The following is a 22,668-nucleotide window of genomic DNA, read 5'->3' as shown; positions in this document are numbered from 1 at the left end:
GGTTTTACCTAGTACTCAACAATACTACTTTTACAGACCATAGAATTAAAGGAACATTATTTACAAAATCCCTTCTGACCATGTTTTACTGTCTAAAAAAGAACTCTATGACAAATTGGTAAAAATGGATTGCAAAGGTCTCAGGTTAAAAATAAAAAAAACAAAAAAGACACACCCTAAAGCACACTGGCATAAAAACAAAGAATCCATTTAACTGAGATATTTATTTTGAGAATACCTAATGTTATTTAACTACCTACTCTAATTATAAAACAATGCATTAGTATCATGATTTAGTTAGGATGTTAAATTTAAAAAACAGAGTACATAAACAGAATATTACATTCTAAGAATTAAATTTTTAACATGACAAATGGATTCTCAGTTAATTTCACTTATTTGGATAGAATTTTACTTCAGATAAGAATTATCAAAATGAGGTTAGATTAACTTACCTCATAAGAACTTGGAAGTTTTAGTTTTAAACTTAGAAATTTTTTAATAGTTCCCACAGTTACACGTGTAGAACATCGAATGAATTTCTTCATTAAACCCTAAAGAAAATAAAGATGACTAATTAAAATATTCTATGTTGTTTATAAAGAAACTACAGGTGTCATTTCCACTACCATCTTGGGTATTTTCAAAACATATTCTGAAAATGTTTCAATTTACAGCTCTTTAGTGCCTGTGAGTAAAAATGTTCCTAATTTTTAAAACTTGATTTGGAAGAGAGAGAGAAACATCAATTTGTTGTTCCATTTATTTATGCATTCACTGGTTGATTCTTACATGTACTCTGCATCCTTGGTGTTATCAGGACAACACTAACCAACTGAGCTACCCAGCCAGGGCAATTCTTAGATATGTGATATTTTTCAAGGATGTACTACCATGTGTACTAAGAACATCTGGCAAATAGACAATCTGCATACCTCTGATAAAGAACACATCGTGAGTTTAACTGAAAGTAGAAAAGTCATAAGGAGCATATAAATATTTTATTATAAAATATCACTTCTGAAAGGATTAGGGACATTAAAAAAAGGCGTAATTTTAAAATATTTTAAAAAGGAGCAGTGATTTCAAATCGGGCTCTAAGGAACCCTAGGGGTCAATAGAGAGAGGCCAGTTAGTATACAAGAGCCCCAGCAACTAAGTCATGTAGAATGGACTCCTGGTTGGGGAGAAACACGCCCAGTGTCCTATGAACTGTGGCAATACTTTACTTTGCCTTGATTTTTCTCATTTCATCAGCAGTACCAGTTTAATCCTTAAGGTTGAACACCCCTAAAATAAAAACCAATCCAGAATAGACACCCTAACTGAAAAATGAATTAAAATGAGGTTGTGGGCATGACAAACATGAACCAATATGTAAAACAAACTTATATCCCCATATCTTAGAAAATGTCAATAATAAAACAAAATACCAGCAACTGGATCTTTTAAAGATACAAAGTACTACAGTACTTACATGTATAGAAAATTAGGTAGACAATTTGGAAATGCTATTAACTTCACTAAACCAAAAGTAGAATTATCTATTCAATATGTCTTAGCAAATGTATTATCAGGAAAATATACTTCCTAGCAAACACCAACAGAAACAAATTTACAGATGACATTTAGTCACAATTCAGATGGTTAAAGTATCCATTAAAAGAAAAATAAATTTAAAAGTTACCTCTATAGCAAACACACTCATTTCAAAGAGGAAGACTGGCATTCTAACTAGTCTGAAAACAAAGGGCTAAATATACAGTAGACCTCTGTTAGCTGCTCCATCTCAGCTACAGGTTTCCTGTCTATTTTCTTTCTACAAACGGCTAGCACATGTCCTAGCCCAGGTAAGCTAGGGAGTGCTGTGAGGGTGCCGAAAGACCCTCTCCACGTCTTCCCATCTGCACAGCAACCTCAGTCTGTTCAAAGAACCTGCGAGATGATTATAAAGAAATAATCTTCCAGAAGTTATTAATAATTGTAGAGATGTCAGAAGAGTTAAAAATGTTTAGAAAGTAGGAAAAAGTATGTTTTAGGACTTTATAATTCAATGAAGTTTGACAATATCTAACAAAATTCCAGCCTGGAATTTAGTATTTAATTTGTAGGTACTTAGAAAATAAAAATATAACAATTATATATCCTCTCTCTATAAAAATACTTCATAATTATATCAAACAACCCTTCTTGTTTCCCAGCTAGGTACATGTGGGATTGCTCTACACATCTCTGACAAGCACCTGACACACTTCAAGAGAGGCAATGACTATTAAGAGTGTCCAGGAGATGATGATGAGGATGGCAGAGAGAATCTTAGAGAGATGACCCTACGGGCAGTGCTTCCTCCTTCCATTTTATTGTACAACACAGGTGGGAAAGGGAAACACTGTACTATACATACACAAGGGGTTGAAGGGAGACTGTAGCCCAGGCCTTGGGGAGCTGCCCAGAGGGGACAACATTTCAGGCACAACTATAATTTATGGCAAGAGATTTGTTTTGTATTTTGAGAATGTTACCTTTCCCTTTCATAATACAATCCCTTTGCTTTGTTTCCTTCAAACTCAGGTCGGAAGAGGAACAGTTCAAACTATGCTTCTTTCTGCTTTAATGTGCTTCCTCTAGAGCAGTGGGTTTTCAGACACTTGTTCGCGACCAGGTTGCTAGAAATTTCGTGACTGGTTGTGAAAGAGTTAACTACCCTGATGTTGTATGAAGATTATAGAAATAAGACACAATGATCTTAGTCAAATTTGCTTATGCTCAAGGTGATTTCTGCCTTAGCAGTTCCTGAAATAATTCTATTTTCACCAGTTCCCAAGTATAAAAAGGATGAAAACCACTGGTCTAGAGTACTCTTAAACGCCTATGTTCTAGAAGAGTTAAAAGACTGTATTTGAAATTAGATAGTGGTACATACCACAACTTAGATAGACTTCCAGTTCTAGGATACAATTCAATAAATTCTAGTTCTTATGATAATGATTGAGTTTTTTTGTTTTTATTTCTTAAACCCCAAACCCTTACAATGATTTTTCTCTCATCTTCAGAATGGTATGGTTAGTATCTCCATCAGCTAAACCAATGATCAAGCTTGACTTTAACTTTTAAAAAACTGAAATATAATTCAAATATCATAAAAGTCACCATTTAGCCCTGGCCAGGTAGCTCAGTTGGTTGGAACATCATCCTGATATGCCAAGGTTGTGGGTTCAATCCTTGGTCAGAGCACATACAAGAATCAACAATGAATGCATAATAAGTGGAACAACAAATCCATGTTCTGTCTTTCTCCCTCTTCCACTCTTTATAAAATCGATTTTAAAAAGTTACCATTTAAATCATACAGTTCAGTAGTTTTTAGTATATTCATGAGGCTGTGCAACCATTACCACTGCCTAATTCCAGGACATTTTCATCACACAAAGAAACTCCACACCCATTAGCAGTCCCTACTCATTCTTCCCTTTCCCAGCCCTGAAAATCATTACTCAAATTTCTGTCTCTAGCAATTTGCCTATTCTGGACATTTCATATAAATAGAATCATACAATGTGTGGCCTTCTGTGCCTGGCCTCTTTCACTTAGCATGTTTTAGAGATTCATTCATGTTGTACATGTTGTGGCATGTAGCAGTATTTTCACTTGTGTTTATTATATATGATATTCCAATGGACAGATTTATTTTGTTACGCATTCATCAGTTGATGGACATTTTGGGTTGTTTTCACTTTTTGGCTATTATGAATAATGCTGTCATGAACAATCATGTAAAAAATTTTGTGTAAATGTTTGTTTTCAGGTTTCTTTTTAAATTTTTTTATTTATTCATTTTTAGAGAGGGAGGAAAGAGAGTAGGAAGCATCAACTCCCATATGTGCCTTGACCAGGCAAGCCCGGGGTTTTGAACCGGCAAACCTCAGCGTTCCAGGTCGACGCTTTATCCACTGCGCCACCACAAGTCAGGCTCAGGTTTCTTGAGTATAGATTTAGGAGTGAACTTGTTGGGTCATATGGTAACTCTATGTTTAACTTTTTCAGGAACTGCCAAACTGTTTTTTTCACACTGGCTGCAACATCCTACCTTCCCACCAATACTGTAGGATTCCAATCTCTCCACATTCTACCCTACATTTATTATTTTCCTTTCTAAAAAAAAAAAAATAGCCTTCCCAGAGGTTGTGAAGCAGTAGCTCATTCTGTCTCATTGTGCTTTTGAGTTGCATAGCCTTAATGACTAATGAGGCTTAGCATCTTTTCACGTACTTATTGGCCATTCTGTACAGCTTCTTTAGAGAAGCTACACAAATCATTTACCCACTTCAAACAAATGGGTTTTATCCCCCAAGGTTGCAGGCTTGAACATGGGATCATTGATATGATCCCAAGGTCGCTGGCATGAACGCAAGATTGCTGCTTGAAGCCCAAGGACACAGAGTTCAGTACCCCCCACCTGAAGGCACACATGAAAAGCAATTAATGAACAACTAAGGTGAATCAACTATGGGTTACTGCTTCTCACTTTTTCTCTCTCTCAATAAAAAAAAAAAAAAGGGTTATCCTTTTGTTGTTGATTTATAAGAGTTCTTGATAAATTCTGAATACTAAAGGCTTATTAGATATATGATTTGCAACTATTTTCTCCCATTCTGCAGGTTGTCTTTTCACTTCCTTGGTAGTGTTTTTTGACATACAAAAGTGTTCTTTGTTGAAGTCTAGTTTATATTTTCTTTTGATGCTTGTGCTGATGGTAACATTTCTAAATCTACTGCCTAATCCATGGTCATGAAAATTTATCCATTTTCTTCTTAAAGTTTTACAGTTTTAGCTGTTATACTTGGTATTTGATCCATTTAGTTAATTTTTGTATGTAGCATGAAGTAGGGTTCCAATGTCTTATTTTTGCATATGGATTCAGTTGTTCCTGCACCATTTGTTAAACAGTGCTATACTTTCCTCTCGGATTATCTTGACCACCATGTAAGAAATAAATCCATCAGAGATGTATGGGTTTATTTCTGACTGAATTCTATTTCACTGATATATATGTCTACCCCTATCCAAGTTAGGGTTTTCACCGAACCTGAAGAACAATTGGATAGGATTGCTATATTAAGTTTTCCAACCCATGAACACGGGATGTCTTGTTTATTAAGGCCTTCTAAACATTTTGTAGTTCTTAGTGTATCAATATTACACTTTTTTTTGGTTAAATATATTCCTACTAAGTATTTTATTCTTTTTGATGTTATAAATGAAATTCTTAATTTCATTTTTGGATTGTCATTCCAATTTTATTCCTAATTTTGGTATCCTGTAACCTTATATAAGCTTAGTAGCTATAACAGTTTTTCTATGGATTCCTAAGAATTTTCTATACCAATAGCATGCTATCTGCAAAACAGTTTTACTTCTTTTCCAGTCTGAATGCTTTTCATTTCTTTTCCTGGTCTAACTGCTCCAGCTAGACCCTCCAATAAAATGTTGACCGTAAGCAGTAAGAGACGACATGCTCGTCTTGTTCCTGACCTAAGGGAAAAGCTTTCAGACTCTCACTATTAATTATGGTGATAGCTGTGGGCTTTTAGTGGAGGCCTTTAATCAGGTTGAAGAAGTTCCTTTCTATTCCTAATTTGCTGAGTGCTGGATTTTGTCAAATAGTTTCTCTTTGTCTATTAAGATAATCATGTGGTCTTCAACCCTTTATTCTATTAACGTGGTGTATCACATTAATTTTTGAATATTGGTCATGGTGTATAATCATTTTTATAGGCTGCTGAATTAAGCTTGCTAGTATTTTTTGAGGACTTTAGCATCTGTATTCACAAAAAAAAAACTGGTCGCAGTTTCCCTTTTTTAAAAACTCTTTGCAATTTTTATTGTGATAATAACCATGTAACATAAAATTTACCATCTTAACCATTTTTAAATCACATGTTGTGAAACAGATCTTCAGAGGTTTTTCATGGTGATAAACTGAAACTCAACATGGATTAAGTAACAACTCTTTTCCCCCTTCCTTCTAGCTCCTGGTAACCATCGTTCTACTTTTTGTTTCTATGAATTTGAAGAGATACCTCAAGTGGAATTACATTATGTTCTTTTTGTGACTGGCTTATTTCACTTAGTATAAAATTCTCAAGTTCATCCATGTGGTTGGATATGACCTTTTCAGGCTGAGTAATATTCCACTGTATATACTATATTTTGTTTAGCCATTCATCTGTTGATTGACATTTGGATTGCTTCTACCTCTTTTTTTTTTTTTTCTTTTTTTTTTTTTTCTTTTTGCATTTTTCTGAAGCTAGAAACAGGGAGAGACAGTCAGACAGACTCCCGCATGCGCCCGACTGGGATCCACCCGGCACACCCACCAGGGGCGACGCTCTGCACACCAGGGGGCGATGCTCTGCCCATCCTGGGCGTCGCCATATTGCGTCCAGAGCCACTCTAGCGCCTGGGGCAGAGGCCACAGAGCCATCCCCAGCGCCCGGGCCATCTTTGTTCCAATGGAGCCTTGGCTGCGGGAGGGGAAGAGAGAGACAGAGAGGAAGGCGCGGCGGAGGGGTGGAGAAGCAAATGGGCGCTTCTCCTGTGTGCCCTGGCCGGGAATCGAACCCGGGTCCTCCGCACGCTAGGCCGATGCTCTACCGCTGAGCCAACCGGCCAGGGCGCTTCTACCTCTTGACTATTGTGAATAGTGCAGCTATGAACATGAGTGTCCAAATATCTCTTAAAGACTCAGCTTTCAGTTTTTTTGGATATATACCCAGAATTGAGATTGCTGGATCACTCACTATTGTCTACAGACTTTAGGGCTAAAATGAGTAAAATGAGTAGCTGCCACAGAGACCATATGGCCCACAGAGCGTAATATATTGCCTGTCTGACATTAGCTTTGCCTCTGGTCTTATGTACACTTAGGCTGTAGCCTCAGCCTTGAATGATAAAAAGTAAACTAAGAGTACAAAAGACACTTAAGAGACTACTCTGAGAAATCTACATATAAGGTGAGCAGCACTGGACTGGGGAATTTTTCAGGACTTAGGACAGGCGGAAGAGAAAGAATAAAAGGTTAAAGATGACTCCAAAGTTTTGAACGTGTATGACAGATTGAAAGATGGTAATGAAAACTGAAATTGCATGTTTGGAATAAAATTAGGTGAAAGTGTGAATTTATCTTTAAACATGTGAAGTTTTAGGTATCAGGGAAACTTCCAACCAGAATACTGACTTTAAGTACTAGAAATCCCGCAGAGTAGACTTTACATTTCTTTATATAGTTAGCCTTTCTACTGATTTAATTTTCACTACAAGGTAGTAACTCACAATCTCTATTATGAAGAATCCCCCAAAATGAGGATTACAGAAATGATTGACAATAAAAGAGAAATGTAAGGTTATTGAAAACCTTGATGAAAGTACTCACAAAAAAGAAAGGTGCTCTACTAGAGCATAAAAAAACAAGAGAAGCCTGGGAAGATAAATAGGTATAATGGCTACAAGTCTTATCCAACCAAACTCTAGTCACTAATTAATTATTTTATTGTGTTATAACTATTTGCATAAGACCTCAACAAAGTTCCTTGAGTGAAATTTCTTATTTATTATCTTTACTGTCTAATAGCCACATAGTGGATTAGTACTATTGAATCACTATGCTCATATATTTCTTGTTGTAAGATGCTGGGAACACTTAATCTGAGGTGAAAATTTGTTTTTAATTTCCTAAAAGAAAAATGTCATTAAATGTATTAGTGAAAATTCAACCCACTAACCTATAGATTATACAATGGAAGTAAAAGAAGAGACACTGAATATAGATATTTGATTAAAACATGTAATATAAAGAGAGAAACAATATTCTCAATGGCTGACATCTGCTAGGACAAAGTGACAAAAATCTAAGCAGTAAAGTAGTGAACTTTTAAAATGAAAACAAAAGTTTCTTATAATAAAAAAGCAAGTAGGCTGTTTTAAACTCTCTAGTAGAGATCCTTTACAAAAAGTTTCAATAAGCAGATAGATACAGAAAAAAATAGGATTAGAAATGGAAATTCCATAGGAAATATCTAGGACCCTTCAAAGACTTTAAAAATTCACAGGCATTTTATGACTTACAAGTTTACTTCAGAACCAATTAGTTATATTGTTCATAAACTGTATTAGCCATGACATAGTTTTATTTGCAAATATAGGGAAATAAAAGAGAAAATTAAGAGGATAAACAAAAAGGTTGGAGACACTGCCCAACACGAAATGTGAGTTGCTTACCACACATAAAAAAGGAAAAAATCAATGTATATGAACTCCCAACGAAAGTATAAAAGGAGGTGGAGACATATAGGTGTGATTCTCCACATTAGCCACTAGGTGGTAGCATTGGCCCAGGATGGTTCAGTTGTAGGTTTTGGAAATCAGGTGCCTGTAATAATTGCTGGGTATTTGTAGGTATGGGACAGTCAGAAAATGGTATTCTGTTTGATTATGTTAGTAAAAACTTTGAAAGCAGCATTTTGAAACATTAGAAAAATTTATCAACAAATAATGAAAGGTTTACTATAAAATATCAAAAATAAAACTGTACTTGTCCACTCACCTTTACTACATTGTCCCCTGATTGTCCATTATTTCGTAAACAATCTAGGCATATAGCAATTTGTGGGTCACTTCTGTGATAGTCTTTATCATCTTGATTTTCATCACCTTCATCTACTTTAGGTTTGTCAACTTTTGAAGTATCATCTGTACAATTTGAATGAAACTAAGATATAACTTGAAGTTGATATCAAGGTTAAGCAACAGTATATCAATCATCAAAACAAAAATAAACTTTAAAAAACATTTATTAAAATTTTTTGATAAAGAATAACTGAAAATTTTAATACTTTTAAAATGTTTCAACTAAGTCAAGAATGAAAATAATTTAAAAAAATCATCAGTGACTTATTAACACATCCTGAGATTATCAGGTTCACTGGGATATCCAAAAGAAAGATTCCAGGCAGCTATATCTGATCACAAAAGTAATTGCAATTAGTCCTTAGATCACTTAGAAAGTGGACAGAACATAAAAATTCTTCCAAATTTTATATATATTCAAATTTAAAACCAAGTACTCTTTTAAAACTAAAAATATTCTTTAAGTTATCAAAATTTCAAATGATTAGCTATTCATAAAATAAGTTAAATATCTTTTTAAACACGTACACAGCTATATGTTTAAACTACATTAAAAAAATATCAATAGTATATTTCACATATCCAAATGTATTTAACCTATGAAATACCTGCAGCATACATATAATGCAACTACACTGCTGATACATTCATTTATTAAGTGCCTTTCACTGTTAGATATGCACTGTGCTAGGCTTGAGGAAACAATATTGAAACTAGTGTATCATCCTCATCGTCAGTGGCCAGGGAATAGGAGGAGATGCAGGCAAGTACTGATGGAGAAGCTGGATAAGGCCTTTAATGGAAGAGGTCAAATCGGCTATGTAGCATATATAGCATATATTATGGCTAACATAGTCAAGCACATATAAGAAAGTTGATAAACCCAAACTTTAGAGTGAAGCAGATATTCTGGGAAATTTTCCAGATAAAGTATCTCTAAGCTGAAACTTGAAAGAAATAGTCAGCCAAGCATTCCAGTGTAGAAAAGCCCAGGAAAAGCCAGGCGCTCCTCTATAATGACTACAGTATAAGCATTACGGCTGTAGCAGGAAAAACAAGTGGGTTCTCTTCTGCATTCTTTCTTCCACATATTTACCTGGAACCTACATTTACATGGACTAGAGACTGAGACAGACTTTTATGAACCAACCTCCCAGCTCCAAGAAAAGATCCAAATTCTCCACCTAAACTAAATACTAAGTATTATAAAATACTTTAAAAAGAGAGAAATAATGGGAAAAGGAAGAAAAATGTAAAGTAGTTCTGCACAAGCCAATCTATAAGATGTATAGAGTCATGAACTAAACCTACCATATAGCTTCTGAGGACGATCTTGAACCCTGCCCCCTTGAGCAGGTAGTCAAAAACTGGAACATTTAGTCAACTTTATATATATTATATATAATTTTTACTATAGCACTACTGTCTAAATTGTAATTTACATTTTGGTAAAACAACAAGCCTTTAGTTAAGTGATTTTTTTTTTTGCCAGGTTTGATTTTTTTGCCTATTTTGTTATAGATAAAAAATAATCCCTTGCTACCTTAACCAAGTCATTCAAAACTATGCTCAAATCTCCCCTCCTACACAGGAAGCCAGCCCAACAGTTGTTAAACTAATGAAACTCTGACCCCCATTTACAGACGAAAGAGAAAGAGCATTCCTCACTCATCTTGGTTACACAGTATTATGTATAACTGACAGTCCTATGATCTATGGGAAAACCAGAGGCGGGAGCTCAAGCTCACAGGTGCGCCTATGAAAACACATGCCTCCGTGACAGCCTTCAATCATATTTAGGTCACCTTGAAATAAATCTTACAGATTATATCATGGGAAAGGAGACTACTTCCTCATAATTTCAGATATGTTATACATTTTTTCCCTTTGTGTGAATTTCCTACTTACTAAAATCCTTTCCTCTGCCCAGTAATGTTTGATACATTGCTGAAATTATTAAGAATTTACTGATTGCTGAGTCTCCTGGGACCCAGAAGGGAAATTTGGACACTTAGCACTGACAATGGGGAAAACTGCCATAAGCACCTGGAAATGTTTTTCAAATTGCAGGATATATACAAGTTTGTATCACCTGAGCTCCAGCTCTGGAAACGCCATTCCAAGCTGGCCTTGCCATGCTCTGACACTGAAGTGTGTCTCGGCTCCCTCTCCGACTCAAATGAATGAGCAAGATGGAACCAAAGCCCTCGTGTGTACCTGCATGCTGGGGCTCTTTCCTACTTTGCTTTCCTGAGCTCTCCATCGAACACTGCTGTTATCAGTAGCAGGTCTCTGTTTTATCTCCTGTTTTGCTTCCCCAAGTCTGATTTCCTCTGTTTTCTATTACCTTTACTGGGAGCAATCTCATGATTATACTGCATATAAAAGATTCATAATAAAAGGTTCAAAATATAAAGGGGTACATGAATTTTGTACAGGAGAAATTTAAGTGTGAAGAGAGTATTAGTTCACCAAAGCTACAAAAGCTAATCAATTTGAGATGCTGTCAGATACAGATGTAAGAAAAAGTTACCTTGTCCGTTTTCTTGAGGCTTATTTTTCTTCCAAAATTCAGATTCACGCTCAAGCTCTTCTAATTTAAAAGAAAAAAAGAGTTATAAAAATAACAGAAACAATCATGAAATATGTAATAGAAATTCTGATTTCATAAAACACAGAAATTTGCCAGAAGCCAAAGAGCAACTTACGTTCTCGTAGTCCAGGGACCAGTTTAAATATGATTTCCTCTAATGTATTATCCAACCTTCCAAGGGGGAAGAGGGAATATACAAACAATGAAGATATCAAAATCCAACTCAGTTTGACATCTCTATCTTATATGTATTGTAAAGTGTAAAACACACACAGTTTCAGCACATCTACTATACCAAACTGCATGTGGAACACACCTATTTCTAGCCTTTCCCACAGTGGTATTGATTACAAAATGGTCCTAGACCCCAGCGCTATCTATCTATCCATCCCTCTAGTCTAAACATTACTTGGAATTCCTCCTTGATTAGGGGATGGGGTCTATCTTCTATCTCCCCAGCCCAAGAATATGGGCTAGCCTTGAAATACGCTTAGGCCAACAGATAGACACAAATGACACGATGCTTAGTTCTGAGCCTAAGCCTTAAGGAGCATCATATGCTTCTGTGCACTCTCTTTTCAGAATCCTGCCAACCACAAGAACAAATCTGGAGGATAAGGCACCATGTACAAGAGAACCAGCCTGCCCTACAAAAGATCTCAGCCTCGTTCTCTGACAGCCCGTCCTCAACATGACAGAGCCCAGCTGAGAGCAGCAGAGCAGCCCAGCCAATCAGCAGCTAACTGCAGTACCCTGGGTGAATCCAGCCAAGACCAGAAGAACCACCTCCCTCTGTGAACCACAGAATTGCAAGGAATAAGAAATGTTTTTTTTTTCATTGTAAGCATGAGGTGGTTGCCTACAATTTAAGGGTGGTTGGTTTTGCAGCAATAGCTGATATACTCACTCTCAACTTCTCTACCACAACTTTGGCTCTTTCCTATAAAGGAAATAAGCTCACTCATCTCTTCTAAGAAATTTAGACAATTTCGTCATCCTATCTTCCTAGATGAAAAATATACTGACCTTGGCATTATTCTAGCTTTCGTTTCCTGAGAAGAGTGTAACTCACCCTTCCTGCAGCTTTCATTTTTTCAATCTCATTCCCGTGCTCCCCAACACCCTCTCTCCACACCCCACCATGCTCAGCACCATTACTCCTCTCTAACGTGCATCTTGAGACACTCAACCTTTATTTAACTTACTGCAGCGGTATTTCCGATGGCTTTAGGCGACTCCTGTGTTTTGGTCGTTTGACCCCCGCTGGGGTCGCGACCCACAGGTTGAGAACCTCTGACTTACTGGCTTTTCAAACTGTTAGTAGTTTCCCAATCTCTTCTTTCAATTGGAAAAACTTTGAGAGCATAATTGACATTATTTCTGTGACATATCCTGCTTTGCTTCCTTCACTCTACTTATCTCCCCAAAGCATCCATAACTGCCAACTGAATAGGCTTAAAAATTGTTTTAGAATTAAAGTTTAAAATTTTTAAATTATTTTTCAGGGTCATCTTTCTCTTGTATTGCAAAGGAGCAGTCTGACAGGATTGTCTAAAATTGCCTCCTTCAAAATGTGCTTTCCTGGTTTTCTTTTTTTCTGTCTATTCTTCCTTTGTCCCTTTCCCAGGGACCTTTAAATCAAGGTGTCCCCCATGCTCTGCACACTCTGACATTCTCTGCGGGCTGCCTTCCTACAGGGTCTCATTCATCCACTTTTGTGACTTCACATAAGCAGATAACATATATATTTGAACTAATACATATTTCTATACAATTAAATATAATTATAATTAAATTACCCTACAGGCAGATAACTTTTATATATACACATATTGCATCTTTCTGCTGAGCTCAACTTCCATATTTCCAACAGAGGAAAAATATCTCAACTTCTTTTGTTCATCTATGTCAACAGCATCTCATCCTCCCTCCAACAAAATACTGAATAACACTTTCTTTCCAAAAGTTAAATTGAGAAATGAGGCGGTATTCTCTTTCTAAATAGGCTTAAAATGCAAAAATGATCTTCACACACCTCTCTCCACCCCCCCCCCCTTTTAGTGTTTTTTTCTTTTTTTAATTGATTGATTTTAGAGAGAGGAAGGGAGAGAGAGAGGCAGCAACACTGGTCTGTTCCTGTACGTGCCCTGACCAGGGATCGAACCAGCAAACTATATGCTTCGGAGTGATGTTCTCACCAACTGAGCTACCCAGCCAGGGCTTCACCCCTCTTAATTCACACATTTAAATGACCAAGTTCCACTGATAGCTCCTTCTCAATATTTCTCCCATCTCATCTTTCTGTACTTCCCACCCTTCCAGTTCCTCAATCATCACAGTGTAGAGCTGTTTTTCTTTACCTTGATTGACATGCTCATAATGATCAAATCAGTGCTTCAGGAAGATTCATATTTGCCTGTTCAAGAACTTTCTACCCACTACCTGGCTTCAAGTATTAATGTTACTTGAGTCCAAACTACAAACCATAACTGGTGCTATTACCATCTCTCTTCTCTAGCCAGCCATACAAATACCCTGTCTTCTGCGATCTGTTTCTCTACCTCATGCTCTTCATCCTGACTCAATTTCTCCTTTCCTACTCTCCAACCAACCAATATCTCCTTCTTCCTCAAGAATTAAACACTAATTGGTTCACAAAGTTTCCCCTGACTATTTAATAGTAGCAGTACTTAAAAATAGTATTTCTCTTAATTCAATATTTTTATTTTATCAAATACATATATATAATTTAGAAATCAAACTTTCCCATACATCTTATATTAAAATAGAACAATCTCATCCTGATTCCTACAACCCCAGAGGCAATCACTTTCAAATCCAACCTGTTTCTTCTAATACTTACTTTCATATGTGTGTGTATGCGTGCACGTGAGCTTTTTCTGCTGTTTAGATTTTTCTGACTTCCTCTTATGGAAGATAAAAGTTTAGTTCTTTGATATCCTGCTGCCCTCATTTCCTCCTAACACATACATTCTCCTTACTTTCATCTTCTTGACATAGTCTTACCATTTAATAACTAGTGTTTATATGGTTATGATTATATAAATATTCAGTGTACTATGACTATAGGTACCCCCTCATTCAGCTTTTTCCTTTCCCTGGAGTTAGAAAAGAAAGCAATTACTATGTACCTATTCCCAAATTCTTTAAAAGAATTTCTTCTCCCTATGTACAACAGATCAGGAATCAGTTTCATTTCTGTTCCTCTGAGACATCCCTCATCAATACGTATGATGTCCTCTGTCTTCCTAATCCAGTTTAGGACTGATTTACTTCAGTCAGCCATTAAAACCACACCCTTGTATATACTACAATTCCCTTGTCCCCCCCTCACTTGCTCAAAATTATTTGCTACAATCACAACTTTAATTAAATCCAACTCTCCATTAGCTCTGCACTATGCACCCATGGCTGGAAACCTCTCCCCCACAACCACACCCCTTCAAATTCATAACTAGACACCAGATGTGCCTTTAAGGCGGCCAGGAGTCATATCCCCAGTTCACTTATTCTCTCCCTTTCAGGACAACATACTTTTTCCTTCCCTCAAACCCCTACATTCCTCTTTCTCCATCCTTACTTTGGGCTGATAAAGCTCCTCCCCTGCCACCTCCTAGTATAGTTAGGTCTCCTGGGGTCTGCTCAACAATCATCACTGTCAGTATTGTCTTAAGTTCCATTTTTTGCTATATCCCTTCTCATCCTTTCAGCCAGTATTAAAATTTTACTTATTAATTTTTGAGAGAGAGAGAGAGAGATGGGAGGAGGAGTGAGAAGCATCAACTCATAGTAGTTGCTTCTTGTTATGTGCCCTGCCCAGGCAAGCCCAGGGTTTAGAACTGGTAACCACAGCACTCCAGGTCAAGGCTCTATCCACTGTGCCATCACAGGTCAGGTTCAATCAAAATTTACTGAGAATCTGTTATGTTCTAGGAGTTATCCTAGGTGCCAGGAAACTGGAGTTCTTTGTTCTTATTATCTCTGTGAGTTTGTCTTTTAAAAAATTCCTTTGTAGCAATTTTAGTGGTATAGAACAGTGGTTTTCAACCTTTTTATACTTGGGGACCAGTAAGGCAGAAATCACCCTGAGCATAAGTGAATTCGACTAAGATCACTGGGTCCATAATCTTCACACAACATCAGGGTGGCTAACTCTTTTGTGGACCAGCACAAAATTTTTGGCAGACCAGTCCATGGACTGGTGGTTGAAAAACACTGGTATAGAAGGAAAAAACCTCTCTATATGAAGGATATCATTAGATAAGCTAAGAGAACTAGAATATGAAGGTTGTATTATACCAATGTAATCATATTGTGGTTGTGTAAGATAGTATCTCTATTCTTAGGAAACACACACTATAGAATTCAGGGGAAAGGGCAATGATGTATGTAATTTACCCTCAAGTGATTCTGAAAAAAATAGAGTAAACATGTAAACATATAATAAAGCAAGTAAGATAACATTAACAGACTAATCTGAGTAAAGAGAATACAAGTATTCCTTGTACTACTTTTTCCAACTTTTTGTAGTTAATTATTTCTAAATAAGACATTTAAAGAATATATAATGATATACTTTAGCCAAGGGATTAGATTTTATTAAATAGTGACTGAATTGATTCCTTCCAGTGTCTAACAGTTAAAACCAAAGGTTGCCAGTAAGTTGTTAAAACATAGTAATTATTACCTACTCTATTTTAAAGTGCTGTTTGTTTACAGTTTCTGATAAATAGGAAAAATATTTGATAAAAATGTTTGCTCTGTTCTTCTCTGAACTATATATTTAAACCAGGGCTTCTTGCCCTCAGCACTCCTCACATGCTGGGCTGGGTGCTGTGGAGGGGGCTGTCCTGTGAACTGCAGAGCGCTCAGCAGCATCTAGCTGCCACCTACTAGATGCCAGCAGCACCCACCCAGTCCTAGTCCTGACAATCAAAAATGCCCAAGTGAGGTAGGAGGGGAATCACCCTGGTTGAGAAACACTGATATAAATCCAGTCAGGAGAAGCCTTCAGTGGTTCTCAATGTTAGCGCATTTCGGAATCATCTGGAGGGCTTGCTACAAAGATGGGCTCCACTCTCAGTATCTGATTCAGCAAGTTGGAGGTGAGGTCTAAGAACTGTCATTTCTAATAAGATACTCTTAGTTTGGGGGCCATTCTTTGAAAACCACTGGGCTAGACATTTACCTGTAGATAAATTACTCCAACTACAGGCACTAAAATATATAGAAAAAAAAGAAGTCTAAAATGTAAGACTTGCAAATCCAGATGTTGTAAATAACAGCAAACATCACACAGAAGTGAACATTATCTAAGGCTATCTAGAGAATACCTAGTACTGCTTCTAGATGTGTACTTTCCTGAGATCCCACAGTTAACTGTGATAAAGCTATGGCTGGAACAATGGGAAGAAAACAGGTTTAGGGATAAGGACACTTGGCTTGAAGCTAGGAAGTGACACTTGAGTTTGCTGAGAATTTAGATAAAGTCACAGTAAATCACAATTTCCTAATCTGTAATAGAGTTTGGATTACAATTTTACAGACTACTTCTAATTTCAAAAATATATGATTAGCCCTGGTCGGTTGGTAGAGTATTGGCTTGGCATGGAGAAGTCCCAGGTTCAATTCCCAGTCAGGACACACAAGAGAAGTGACCATCTGCTTCTCCAACCTTCCCCCTACTTATTCTCTCCCCCTCCTCCTCCCACAGTCATGGCTTGAATGGTTTGAGCAACGTTGGCCCCAGGCACTGAGGATGGCTCCATTGCCTTGCCTCAGGTGTTAAAATAGCTTGGTTGCCGAGCAACGGAGCAGCTGCCCCATATGGGCAGAGCGTTGCCCCACTAGAGGGTTTGCAGGGTGGATCCCAGTTGGGGCACATGCAGGAGTCTGTCTCCCTACCTCCCGGCTTTCACTTAATAAAAAAGAAAGAAAATAGATAAAAATATATATATATGATTAACTTTTTACTTAAGTGAATGACAGTCTTAGGTTTTACATAAATGTGAACTCTTTTTTGAACATATGATAAATTTTTTAAAAGTTCACAGTACCAAGATTAATATTTTTCATTGTCAGGTCTGTTTTCTTTCCACTACCATGTAACTTAACAAAAGTAGTGTGTAGTGTAGAATATTAAAATACTGAAAATAACTACAACTAAAGTAGCTCTGAGAGCCTGGGATAAAGTTATAATTTTTAATGTGAAGATATATATTTTAATATAATATATACAGCCTTAGTTTTTAAATTTTGCTTAATACTCAAATAAAATGCTTTAAAATGAAAATCATAAAATTCATAAAACCTATATTAACTGAGTCAAGGCACCAACAAATTATCATGATGCATAATAAAAAGCATTAAGTGTTTATGTAATTAAGTTAAATGAACTATAAAACACATTTACTTACCTCAACATTTCTAATGGATTTGTTTCATGAACTTGGTTGCCACACCTTGGACAATCATTGCTATCTTCAAAGTGCTGAATGATACAAGTTTTACAGACTAAAAAGAAAGAAGATATTAGGTTAAAAGGCATCATTTGAACACACACTGAATGTAATTAGAAACAGTCCTTAAAAATCACCTACTATTGATAGAGTATTATTCTTTACTCAAACTTTATAAAACCTCAAAATGATAACACTGATAAAACCCAAAAGAAATAAAGTCTACTGCCACAATATAAAAAGTATATATCGTTTTTATTGTTTTTCTTAAATATATTCACAAACCAAATAATTTATTCATACCACTACAAAAAAGCTACTTTATTTACATAAAGTAAGTTTTTCTTAAATAAGTAGGACCAAGAAAGGTTTTTAACTTTACTAGTAAGTTCACATTTAGTTCTTTTGCTAGAAATTCATTTGAATGCAAAATAAATACATAGTTCTTAAGAGTTTGAGAGTGTTCAACATGTTTGAATTATGTTTTATTGGCAGGACGCTCCTGGAACAAACCAGGAGTTACAGTTACAATGGAGCTTCTGGTCTTGCAGAGTGTGAACAGTCTATGCTTACAGGTCCCGTGATGCCATGGAGCACAGAGTACGGCCATGGCATCCAGTTGGTACAGAGGCACAAGAGGGAAAGTGAAAGAATGACTGTAAAACTGACATGGAAAATTAAGATTATAAACAAAGATTCTAAACTAAGACAACAGAAATATGATCTGTGGATTTCTTTTTTTGGCACAAGCCTATATAACCTACATTTCCTCCAAATAACACTAACCTTTCTTGCTATGAATCCCTCTCACCTTTTTCCTAAGCTTCTATTATCTACTATGCCAACTGCTGTGCCCCAAAACCTTAGACATATTTACAGCACTGACCTATAAAACATTTTCAATCCACGTCCCTATCCCCATGCCCTGCCTCCATTTTATTACCCTGAGTAATCTGAAAATACAAATAGGCTCCCCAACCCCCATTTTACAATTCCATTCCAAATGACTATGTCCCCTTCCTCATGCCCCACACTATCTCAAAGGAGTAAAAGTTTATCTAAATGACTGAGCAAGAGTAAACACTAAAGGATTCCTATCACTGAGATTAGGTCTGAAAACTCAAGCATATTATATTTATATATATGCTAGTCAGAGCAACAACAGTTTTGGGTAGAGTTGTAGGTATCTAATTTTAAAATCATTAATACATATAGAAAATAATACCTTGATATTTCCTTTCATTGATTCAATAGACGTTTACTGAAGGCCAGACATTGTACCAGGAGTTGGGATGCAGAAGTAAACAAAACAAAGTTCATACCCTTATGGAGCTTATATTCTATTTGGGAAGGCAAACAAGGAGTTTCAGTAAGAAGTGAAACAAGCAAAAGGGAGCGAGTACTGGGGGCTGACAGCTAGTTTAGAGTGGTCAGGACAGAGCTTTCTAAGGGACACCTGAGCATATTGTTTTGTTAAGGACATCTAAAATCCCATGCTCTCTACCTCTTTTTACCGTTACATACAGCTATTAGGGTGACACCCTTCACTCTAATTCTCTCATTATTTGGACAAAACACAGTATCAGAAAACATTAAAAATAAAAAAGCTTAGACATGAATACATCCTCTGTCTTCCAAATCTCTTGGTCCCAAAAAAGTTCTAAAACTTTTTTAAAAAGTCAAAATACTGTTTGGGAAGGGAGGGCTGCCTTGTAAAGCCACACTGAAGTGGACGACAGAGAAGCTGAATTCCTTTAGGAGACTGCTGGTATTTGCTCTTTTCCCAGGGACACTAGATAAGTCTTTGAAATTTGAGAAATAAGGGGGAAAATAAAAAAAAAAAGGACAGATTAGAAGCAAGAATGAAAGGGTATTACAAAGTCTGATCCTGTCCTGGAGCTCTGATCCTTGTGGTTCAAAAGGTTTATTGGCCCTGGCTGGTTGGCTCAGTGGTAGAGCGTTGGCCTAGTGTGTGGAAGTCCCGGGTTTGATTTCCAGTCAGGGCACACAGGAGAAGTGCCCATCTGCTTTTCCACCCTTTCCCCTCTCCTTCCTCTCTGTCTCTCTCTTCCCCTCCCGCAGCCAAGGCTCCACTGGAGCAAAGTTGGCCCAGGTGCTGAGGATGGCTCCATGGCCTCTGCTTCAGGCACTAGAATGGCTCCGATTGCAATGGAGCAACACCCCAGATAGGCAGAGCATCGCCCCCTAGTGGGTATGCCGGGTGGATCTTGGTCACACGCATCTGTCTCTCTGCTTTCTTGCTTCTCCCTTCAGAAAAATACACACACACACAAAGTTTATAATACTCAAGGATTCAGGAATTCCTGTTTGTTTATCAGCCTTGGTCAATATGCCCAAAGCAGTCCCTCAGCTGAGTCAGCCAGAAGGCTGAGGGTGGACGCCTGCCCTAAGGACCAGAATACTCATCTAGGCTGCTGAAGAGAGAAATGTAAAGCTCATCCACCCAGAGGTTCAGTTTTCAAGCATAAGGTGTGTTAATTGCTTTAAGGCCAAGATAACACCAGTGTCCGAGAATGCTGATGGGGAGTATTAATCTATATTCTAGATCTGAACTGTTCAACATGGTGGCCACTAGCCACATATGACTACTGAGCACATAAAATGTTGCTAGTTCAAGCTGAGATATGCTGTAAGCATAAAATACAGATTTCAAAGGTTTAGCATGAAAATAAATTTCATATTAATTACATGAAATAATATTTTAGACACATTGGATTAAATACTAAAATTATTTTCATTTGTTCCTTTTTAAAAATGTAGCTACTGGAACATTTTAAATTACACAAGTGGCTCATATTTTATTTCTACTGAACAGTGTTGTTCTAGAGGGAGACAGAAAGCCCCATCTGGCAGTGAATTTATATTTCACACCAACAGTTGAGATACAGTACGTTCGTTATTCTACTTTTGCAGAGGAAGAGGTTCCTACGGCCAGGTAATCTGTCTACCCTAATGAATCCACGTTTTCTGGTATGAAATCACAGATTTTACATCAAATTTAGAAAAAAAAATTTAACTTCACAAGGGAAAAGAATACTATGTAGAAATACCATCTTTTCAGAACATCTTAAGCATCACTATTAAATCTGACCACCAAATAAACAATGAGAGATAAGCCATCCAATAGAGCAGTGGTCGGCAAACTCAGTCAACAGGGCCAAATATCAACAGTATAACGACTGAAATTTGTTTTGAGAGCCAAATTTTTTATTTTTATTATTATTATTTTTTAAAGAGACAGAGAGAGTCAGAGAGAGGGATAGACAGGGACAGACAGACAGGAACGGAGAGAGATGAGAAGCATCAATCATCTGTTTTTCGTTGTGACACCTTAGTTGTTCATGGATTGCTTTCTCATATGTGCCTTGACTGCGGGCCTCTAGCAGACCGAGTAACCCCTTGCTCGAGCCAGCAACCTTGGGTCCATGCTGGTGAGCTTTTGCTCAAACCAGATGAGCCTGCACTCAAACTGGTGACCTTGGGGTCTCGAACCTGGGTCCTTCCACATCCCAGTCCGACGCTCTATCCACTGCATCACTGCCTGGTCAGGCTGAGAGACAAATTTTTTTAACTTAAACTATATAGGTAGGTAATTGTTATTAACTTAATTAGGGTACTCCTAAGCTGGCCTTTGCTAAACACTCAAGGGGCCAAAGAGCTGCATATGGCTCGGGAGCAGTGGTTTGCCAACCACTGCAATAGAGCATAGGAACCTTCCTTGTTACATTGTTACATTAAAGAAAATAAAAAAATATTTTTCAGAGGCTGAAGCCAAAAAATTGTTTATCTAAAATTTTTTCAAATAGTTATAGAAAGAAAAAATAAGATTTTGAAATATATTTTTGCTATAGTTTCCATTTTTGTTCAGATGATTTGGTGGCAGCTGTTATCACAGTCATCATAATCATTAATACAGGGTTTATGCACCTGGCACCACCCTAAATGCTGCAACATATATTTAGTTCTACACAATTTAATTATTTAATTCTCATTGCAACCCCATTCATTAGATAACACTATAGGGCCTCTTACAGATGGAGAGAGTAAGCAGAGAATTTTATCAGTTTGCCAAAAATCATGGAATCAATAAGCTGGTGAAAGCCAGGATGTTCATTAAGAGCCCATTTTCTTAACCAATACATGCCTACATGATACATTTTCTTCTAATTTTACTTGGCTAGGTCTGCAAGATTTTTTTTTTAAAAAAGTCTATCCCTTAATTTGGGAGCCTTAAATACAACTAGTTGTAGAATTAGATCTTTTAAAACTTAATAATTAGCACAAAATAGCTCTTTTGAGTGGTTTATTTATTCCTAAAACCAAACAAACAAATAAAAACCTGTAGCAAATACATTTCCCAAACGCTTTTAAAAGCTGTTAAACCACAACCTTATACAAATTAGAACCTGAGAAAATCCAAGCTGGAAGTTCAGTGAGGATTTGCTTTCCCTCAGATGTTTACACTCATCTCTACAAAACAACTCCTTGATTCTTATTTTTAATTTGGTTTATACCAACTCTAAAACAGATTTTTAAACTATCTTAAAATTTTAATGCCAAGCTCTTTAATTGCTCAACTGTGTACTGGTTAACTCAACTGGTCCAAAATAAAAAGGTCCTAGTCTGAGGTAAGATTATGAAGACTAATTACAATCTTCATTCTCAGCAGCCACTCCACAGACAGAGGCTGTAGCCACAAGAAAAATCTAGTTGAGAAAGGGGAATTAGGATCACCAAAGATATCCCCAGTTGAAAAAACACTTAACTGGGATGTGGAGGACCCAGGTTCGAGACCCTGAGGTTGCCAGGTTTAGTGCAGGCTCAGATCTGATTTGAGCAAGGCTCACCAGCTTGGACCTAAGGTCGCTGGCTCAAGCAAAGGGTCACTCA

The 22,668-nt window shown here is 36.9% G+C and overlaps 1 protein-coding gene across 3 annotated transcripts in view; it reads right to left on the bottom strand.

The window, feature by feature from the left end:
- Positions 1-22,668, bottom strand: part of PCGF5 (polycomb group ring finger 5) — a 125,786-nt gene that overhangs the window by 23,720 nt on the left and 79,398 nt on the right. For all 3 annotated transcript variants that reach the window (XM_066240231.1, XM_066240232.1, XM_066240230.1), the window contains exons 3-7: positions 17,716-17,812; positions 11,394-11,449; positions 11,219-11,278; positions 8,603-8,748; positions 456-554 (exon numbers count right to left, since the gene is read on the bottom strand). In XM_066240231.1, coding sequence (XP_066096328.1) covers positions 456-554; positions 8,603-8,748; positions 11,219-11,278; positions 11,394-11,449; positions 17,716-17,812 — 458 coding nt within the window. The remainder of the gene's footprint in view (positions 1-455; positions 555-8,602; positions 8,749-11,218; positions 11,279-11,393; positions 11,450-17,715; positions 17,813-22,668) is intronic.

This window comes from Saccopteryx bilineata, chromosome 7 (assembly GCF_036850765.1).
Source record: "Saccopteryx bilineata isolate mSacBil1 chromosome 7, mSacBil1_pri_phased_curated, whole genome shotgun sequence".
NCBI lineage: Eukaryota > Metazoa > Chordata > Mammalia > Chiroptera > Emballonuridae > Saccopteryx > Saccopteryx bilineata.
Note: the sequence above shows the minus strand (reverse complement) of the source record. Positions and strands in the feature narration are given on the sequence as shown.